This window comes from Danio rerio, chromosome 4 (genome assembly GCF_052040795.2).
Source record: "Danio rerio strain M-AB ecotype USA chromosome 4, GRCz13ab, whole genome shotgun sequence".
NCBI lineage: Eukaryota > Metazoa > Chordata > Actinopteri > Cypriniformes > Danionidae > Danio > Danio rerio.
Window position 1 is genome coordinate 60,444,900 of NC_141024.2, and position 8,384 is coordinate 60,453,283.

Here is an 8,384-nt window from a genome sequence, read left to right on the forward strand (position 1 = left end):
GAAGACGATGTCACGTTTACAGTAAAGAAGTAAAGTAAAGGAGACTCCGAGTTTATGAGGAGACAGAGAAAATGAAAGTTGCAACTACAGACAATGTGATGAAGACCTGCACGAGACAAGGGCAAAGCTTTTACAAACCCCACACAAAAGATAGAAAAGATGAAGATATACATATAATATGCTACAAATGTTTTTATTGTTTTTGTTTATTTTATATGGCACCAGTGCTCAAGGACGCTTTACAGACAGTAAAAAAACAAGAAAAGCAAAAACCTTAAGAAGGTAGAGAAAAGGGAGACTAATAATACAACTAATATTAATAACATAGCAATAACTCCTCTCACTCTAAACTTTACCTTTTAGAGCTTAATCTTGTTGGCGCAATATGGGTTTATTACATGTAGGCTATGAATCAGATTATAAAGAATGATTAAAAACATGCTTTTTCTTTGTTGCATCCTATCCGTAAGGTGTTTTATTTATTTATTTATTTATTTATTTATTTATCTATTTATTTATTTATTGAATTTTTTTAATAAAAGAAAAACAAACAAGCCCTACAAATAGCTTCATCCAAAGTATTGGTTCGCCTTTCTCGTTCGGCACGAATCCAAAATGTTCCCAAATTGGCAATGTAACAGGTTTTCCAACAAGTTTCATGGCTGAATTTGAACTCGCTGAATCGCCTTTAACATTATTTTCATAAATGTAGTCCTTGGCAACATTTGTGACAAAAAAAGAAGCCCGGCACTCTTTTTTATGTCACTGGAAAACGACTGAATCAGCTGGTGTGCGCGAGTCATGTTGCTGTCATATTCAAGATCTGTGAAGTAATACAGCTCTGGATGTAACAACGACCACAAGTCTCCTTCATAATTAAAAGTTTGCCATAGTCGCCTTGACAACCCAAACACTGCTGTCACTCAACAGAAACCCTGCAGTGCTTTCATTTGATTGAAGAATAAAAAAGACGAGACTGAAGTAAAACACTTTTTTCCGCTCGAGCACACAGCACGCAACAGCAAAACACTCGCGGTCATTAGTAAACCATTTAACAGATGCCCCTTATGCAGCCAAACTTTAAAAATATATAAAGTATATTTTTTAATCGTTTAACTGATTCCATTAATCGGTTACAAATGCACTCTTTCGGTTAATGGTTAATCGGTTATTTTGAGCATCCCTATAATTAAACCGCATATGCAGGCTCTGAATTTTTTTCCCCTCACGGCCGCACGCCGGAGATCCAGCATGGTGCCGGAATACTTTTCTGTTTGAAATTATATCTCATTAAGATTATTTTTTTACACAATTAGCAAATAATTTAACTTGTTTTAAGCAAACGATGACTTCATTTTTAGATGTATTTCTTTTTCAGAAAACAAGACATAATTTTTTATGCTATTTCATGTGTCTTGTATAAATCTATCTAAAAATTTACATATTTGGATTGAAAACAGGACAAAACTAGTAAGTTTTTATTTTTATTATTGTTATTATTAATAATATTATAACAGCTCAAAGGTGAGCTTTTTTGAATAAAGGGTTGAAAATGAATGCTTTTCTTGTTTTTTTTTTATATCCGATTCATCAATTTATCAAAAAAATTATCGACAGATTAATCGATTATTAAAATAATCGTCAGTTTCAGCCCTAATATATACCTTTACTATTAAGTGCCTATACAGTGAATTAAAATGGCATCAAATTACAGCAGGTGAATGTCAACATTACTTTGATTAAGCAAGAAATTAAGACTTAGCCTGAGAGTTAACCTGCCCTGGACAAGGTTTCCCAGCAGAGTTGCCAGAGTAACTGAGTTTGAACTTTCGTAGATTTGATTTATGAAACTGATTCAGCCATTAATAAACCTGACATATGCAAAATAAGCCTGGCTTTTTCTCTAAGCTTGGTAAATGGAATAGGGCCCTGGTATAGCATGAGCAGCGTGGAATGTGATTACAGATAACCCCGGATTCTCTTCATCCAGGATTAGAATGACCCAGGGTTAACAATTTGAAGTGTGAAAAGCCCTAAAAATACTCAGCATCAGCTCTCAGGATTAACAGAGCACAATGACAAACAGCAACCATTGTCAATCATGTCATAGTTGTGACCTAATCTCATGCTTTTGTTTTAGAACTTCAGTTGCCTATTGGGGAAATGACCAGAAATAATGAATGGCAGAAAACAGTCACACTACTTGCTCTACAAACAAGTGTGTTCAAGTCTATACATACAAAGAAAAATAATAAAATGAGAAAATATGACCTTGCAACATCAAGCAGCATTGGGCATGGGCCAGTTTAAGATTCTGACAGTATGATAACCTAAAATAAATTTTCTTCTCAGAAACTTTTAAAATATTTTGGAGCACTAAACATGTCAGGCTAAATCATTCAAATGAATCACAGATTTCTTTACGATTTAAAACGGCATCTTTGGATATCTTTTCTGCAGGAGATACTGTTGTCCTAAAAAACTTAAACAAAACATAAAAAAGGTACAGTAGAAAATGTTGGCGGTTTTAAAACCTTGACTTTTCCAAACTGCGGTAAACCCTAAATATAGTTATCGCCCCATGCCTAAAGAGCATAACTCTGATTTTAGGATCTAAAAATTAATTCTTTAAAAAAAGTGTCAGGCAAAAAGATTCCAATGGCGCCGCCTGCTGGTACATAAAGAATATGGTCAATAATCTCAGACTGTTCAATGTTTCACTTGAGTGTCTATTTCATTCAGCGTATTTAATACTGGGGGTATCCACAATTTTTGACATACTTTAAACCAGGGTTTCTGCAGGTTTTACCAAGTTAAATTTAAGGCTTTTTATGACATTTTTAGGACCATTATGAATGAAATTTTAGGCTCATGAAGGTCTAAAGGCTAAATAACTTTTCAAATGGCCCAGATGAAAAAAGATTTTTATTTGCCCCGTCCAAAAAAATATTATAATTTAAAACATTTAATAATACAATAATAAATTAATGATATTTTTTAATTATTTTAGATATTTCTTTGAAAAAAAATTAAATATTGTGTAAAAACAAGCCAGCTCAACTTGTTTTCAAACATAAACGTTCTTTATAATAATAAAAAATGGACAAATGTTTTAAAAGTTTAAAAAACTACAATAAACCAAATCTATGCACAACAATCTGTCCAGGTCGATGTCCTCAGCAGTAAATACATGGAGCACATTTAAACAAATGTTATTGTAAGGAAAATAATTAAACAGATAAATTAGAGTGAAAATTACCTTTTTTAATAAAAAGTTTAAAGATTAATTTAGGTGGATTCTTGGTGATTGTGTGGGTTTTGGCCAGATTGGGTAACAAAACATGAACAAAGGAAAATGAAGACTTGTTTAAAAAAGATTTAAGACCTACAAAACAATATGTCCGTAAATTTAAGACACTTTAAGGCTTAAAATTTTGAGTCTTCTATGAGAATACTGTAGGTCAAATATCACCAGCTCAGTTAAACCATTTTAAATTGATTGTATTTATTTATTAAATAAAGCGCCAGTGCTCAAGGACGCTTTACAAACAGTAGAAGAACAAGAAAAGCAACAACCTTAAGCAGGTAGAGAAAATGGGAGACTAATAATACATAAAAGAATGACAAAAGACATGAGAACAAGTGACAAAAGAAACTTATTTCGGTCTTTCAATGAGTGCTCGTGTGCATTTAGGAGAACTAGGCAGCACACTCAGGGCTGCAAGATGAATTTAATTTATTATTCTTATTATTAAAATATATCTGAATGAGGATCAAATGACTGAGTTGGTGTTTGAGAATGAAAACTAACCTGTTTGTTCCTGTGGATCTTCCTGTTTGACTGTGAATGTTTCTTCAATCTTCACATCTTCACTCTCCTCTTTAATAAACGCCATCTTTATAACAGTGTGAAGATCAGTCTCTTCAGTAGGAGTTTTTCCTCTGTGTTTGGACACTTCCTGTTTAAAATGAACAAAACAATAAAAATGTCCTGTTTAAAATAAATAAAACAATGAAGAGAAACAAAATAACTTCTCTTCAACACTTGCTTCAACAGTTTCGATTAATGAGAGTAATTAACAAAAAGAGATCAGGTAAAACGTTTCTTTAAAACAGTGGTTCTCAAAGTGAGGGTCGGGACCCCCTGAGGAGTCATAGAGGTAAAGTTGGTTTTATATTCACACATTCGTTCATTTAGTAGTCTCTATGTTGTTTACCATGTTACTTTGAATATTCGATCGGAATTAGCATCCAAGTGTGACTTGAAAACAACATTAACACTGTTTATTTGACTGTGAACAATGTTGTACTTTGATAGTCATTGGCTGCTAATATGATTTCACTATTTAGAGTTTGCAAATAATACTTTTATGAAATTATATTATTAAGGGGAAAGTCTGAATGTGCGAATATAAAACCAACTTTACCTCTATAGATAATTGAGGTAAAGTTGGTTTTATATTTGGGTATTCAGACATTTCCCTTAATAATAAAATTTCCTAAAAGTAATCTTTGCAAACTCTAAATATGGAAATCATATTAGCAGCTAATAATTACCAAAGTACAGCATTGGTTACAGTCAATTAGATAGTGCTAATGTTGTTTAGAAGTCATACTTGCATGCTAATTCTGACAGAATATTTTCAGTAACATGGTAAACAATATAGACTGCTAAATAAATTGTTATTTTTGGGATCGCGGGCTGAAAAGTTTGGGAAACGCTGCTTTAAAACTCGCATTACACACAAACAAAAGCCCTCAGTTACTGAGAATAAAATAGTACTACGCTGTATAAAGGGTTAAAATAATATTTCCAACAGCAAGTACATAAATTAGCATCGGATGAAAAACCTGAAACATTAATTAAATCGGGTTATATCCGTAAACATTTAAAAACACAAACCTTTCTCCAGTTGAATCACAGCGCTGAAGCGGCGCCACCTGATGACGTCACACACCACGCCAAAATAAAAGTCTTTTTTGTTTAGCTTTTTTTGCCACTTACTGTTGCAGTCATGACTTATTGATACATTTCTCCCTTGTTTTTCAATCTACACTATTTCTGCTCTCTCTCTCTCTCTCTCTCACACACACATTTTATGTGCTTTATTGGCATAAAAAAATAACTGTACATTCATATTGCCAAAAGCAGTGCAGCGACACTACGTAAAACAAGACAATGCAAAAAGGGCAGTAGTGCAAACAAATATGGATATAAAATATAATACAGAAAAACAACAGAAATTAATAAAATAAAAATAGATAGATAAAAATAAAAAGATTGATAAAATAAAAAATATTAATAAAAATTTTATTAGATTAGATCTCTCTCACAAACACACACTTTAGTATTTAAAGTTGATCAAAACCTTTAATCTAAACATTTTAAGACAATTTTGAGAAACTTTTTTTTTAATCCAGTTCATGATGACTTGCATGTCTACAACACATTACTTCCTATTAATTTCTGAGTCCAAGGGCTCTATTTTGACGGTCCATGCGCAAAGCGCAAAACGCAGGGCGCAAATGCTTTCAGGGCGTGTCAGGACGCGTTTTTGCTAATTTAAGGACCCCTTATTTTCTTTTCTATTTTTACAACTTCATAGGCCTATATAGTGTTTCTTATTGTTTCATATGAATTGTCGTCTCTTATTATCTGTGTTCCACGTTTTCTGCCATTCTTTAGCAGTTTCTTCAGTAAAAATATTTAATTTACCTTTACTTACAGAAGCATTAAAGGGGTATTTCACATTAAAAAAAATTACAATTCGGTAATTTACTCATCCACTACTTAAGCCAAACCTGTTTGAGTTTCTTCTGCTGAATGCAAATGAAGAGAATAGGCTACAGGATCAAAAAGCAGCTACTGCATGTTTCAACAGCTCCTGCTTGGGACATGGCTCATTTTATCAACATTTTCTGGCAAACAAAATGTTCTTGAAACTCGATTACAATTGAACCACTAAAGTTACGTCACAGGTTTTGACAATGTTTTTGGTTTCTTTTCCAGAAAAACCACTGTCAAACCCTTTGAGCATCTCTGGACTCTTGCTGTCTATGACAGATGAAGGAGCTCTCTGATTTCATCTAAAGTGTCTTCATTTGCGTTCTGAAGATGAGAAAAGTTCTCAGGGGATTGAAACAACAGGTAGAGGGACAATCGTTCCGAGAGCCACATCACACTGCTTTTTTTACATTTATTTATACATTTTTTATTGCAATAACAACTGGCCATTACAACAATAAGAAATACAGAAACTGATACTCGTGTGATATTACTCATATATTCATTCATTTTCTTTATAGCTTAGTCCTTTTATTAATCAGGGGTCGCCATAATGAAATGAACTGCCAACTTATCCAGCAGCACATGCTTTACACAGCGGATGCCCTTCCAGCTGCAAACTATTACTGGGAAACATGCAAACACACTCATTCACACACATCGCATGTCTATGGACTTTGTGAAAACCAGAGCATCCAGAGGAAACTCACACGAACACAGGGAGAACATGCAAACTCCACACAGAAATACCAACTGACCCAGTTGAGGCTCGAACCAGCAACCTTCTTGCTGTGAGGTGATCGTGATACCCACTGCACCACCGTGACGCCTCACATCTGTGTCTTTATTTGAGGTATTAAACTGGTATTGGTGAAGAACTATGCTTACGAAAAGGCACCATTCAGATGTAATGATCTGGGCAATCAAGCATGTATTGTTATAGACACTATGCTTATTTGTCTTAAGAGATGTTAGGCAGGTCCTGTTCATGTAATTTGCTTTAGGCTATCAAGTTGGTATTGGCATGAACAGCTATAACTGTTAAGAGGTTTCATATATGTAAAACGATCCTGTTCAGTTAATGGTCTGGCCTATTAGGCAGCTATTAATAAAGACGACTGCACATGATGATGAGCCATTAATTTAAATGAATCTGTGACACAGATATTTAAATTTCATTGTTGAAAACAAGTTACAGGAGTAAGTGCAGTTGTTGTTGTATGTGATGTTTACCACTGTAGTTACACCATAGTGAAAAAGAAATCTGAGAAATGCTGTAGTTGGTGTAGGTGGAGCAGGTTAATCACATTAAAATTTCTGCATTGTGTAGTTATGAAAGTGAACTCTTGTCATTGAATTACCCTGTATAAACTGCCTGTACAATCATTTAACTTGAGATGTAATTATCTTCTAAATATAAATATATAGCTGCATGACAGATTTAATAGTGGACTCCACAAAGGTAAGAAAAAAGCTTGACATCACATCACGTGAGTGCATGAGACCAATAGAAGATCAAAACATGAGCTATATGGAGCAATCAGTCGCTTTTAGTATCGTCTAATCATATTGTTTTATCCCACCCTTTTTTGCAGCGATGTATGAAAGAATTTTGCAAGCACAAACTCTAGTGTGACCGCAGCCCAACTTGCTTGCAGACTAACTATGCCCAGCTGCTATATATATATGTATAGCAACAAGCGTTTCTGTGTGGAGTTTGCATGTTCTCCCTGCGTTCGCGTGGGTTTCCTCCGGGTACTACGGTTTCCCCCACAGTCCAAAGACATGCATGTACAGGTGAATTGGGTAGGCTAAATTGTCCGTAGTTTGTGAGTGTGTGTGTGGATTTTTCCCAGAGATGGGTTGCAGCTGGAAGTGCATCCGCTGTGTAAAAACTTGCTGGATTAGTTGGCGGTTCATTCCACTGTGGCGACCCCAGATTAATAAAGGGACTAAGCCGACAAGAAAATGAATGAATAAATAATATACATATATATATATATATATATATATATATATATATATATATATATGTAAAGTTTCTGATTTTCTGATTAAAAGTTGCTTTCTTGGTTTCTTTGTGTCGCTTGATTTGTGCCTGTACCATAACAGATCTCTCTTGCTGTGATATGTGTCTTGGTAACCTTTAATGTATTGTGTTTTTTGCTCATTGATTCGACTGCATTGAGTGAGTGAGTGCATTTTCCCTCCTTCTCCTGGTTAAGCGATAAAGCTATATAATAGAATTAGTTATATTTCAGATAGTATAAATCAATTATTAGCAACAAAAGACCAATTCTATAATGATTTTAGCGTAAAAGACTTTATTTGAAGCAAAAAAGATGCTGGAGGACTGGATCAGATATATGGCACTTTAATCACACCTGATTGCCTCTGCAGCTTGTACATAACATTTCACAGCACCTGGAATTAACACTAATGAGTTTGAAGTTACAGAGTGTCTCATTCATTTGTGATTAATGTACAAACAATTACCTTCTAAGGCCAAAAGTAGCAAAAAATGGACAGTAGGTGATAGCTTTACAGTGTTAAAAAAGGTTTTGTCACAGAGTATCTTATATATGCTTTTGTGAATGTC

The 8,384-nt window shown here is 34.1% G+C and overlaps 2 protein-coding genes across 4 annotated transcripts in view; one reads left to right on the forward strand and one right to left on the reverse strand.

Moving 5' to 3' along the window:
* The window catches only part of LOC141381800 (uncharacterized), an 887,475-nt gene that overhangs the window by 698,534 nt on the left and 180,557 nt on the right, over positions 1–8,384 (forward strand). The gene's annotated exons all lie outside the window — the stretch shown is intronic.
* Positions 1–8,384, reverse strand: part of LOC137491131 (uncharacterized) — a 246,740-nt gene that overhangs the window by 141,543 nt on the left and 96,813 nt on the right. The window contains exons 1-2 of one of the 3 annotated variants that reach the window (XM_087250146.1): positions 4,900–4,943; positions 3,812–3,959 (exon numbers count right to left, since the gene is read on the reverse strand). In XM_087250146.1, the coding sequence (XP_087106272.1) occupies positions 3,812–3,896 (85 nt within the window). In that variant the 5' untranslated portion in view covers positions 3,897–3,959; positions 4,900–4,943. Of the gene's footprint in view, positions 1–3,811; positions 3,960–4,899; positions 4,944–8,384 lie in introns of those variants that run through there. The other 2 variants (XM_087250142.2, XM_087250143.1) reach the window with 2 other exon arrangements.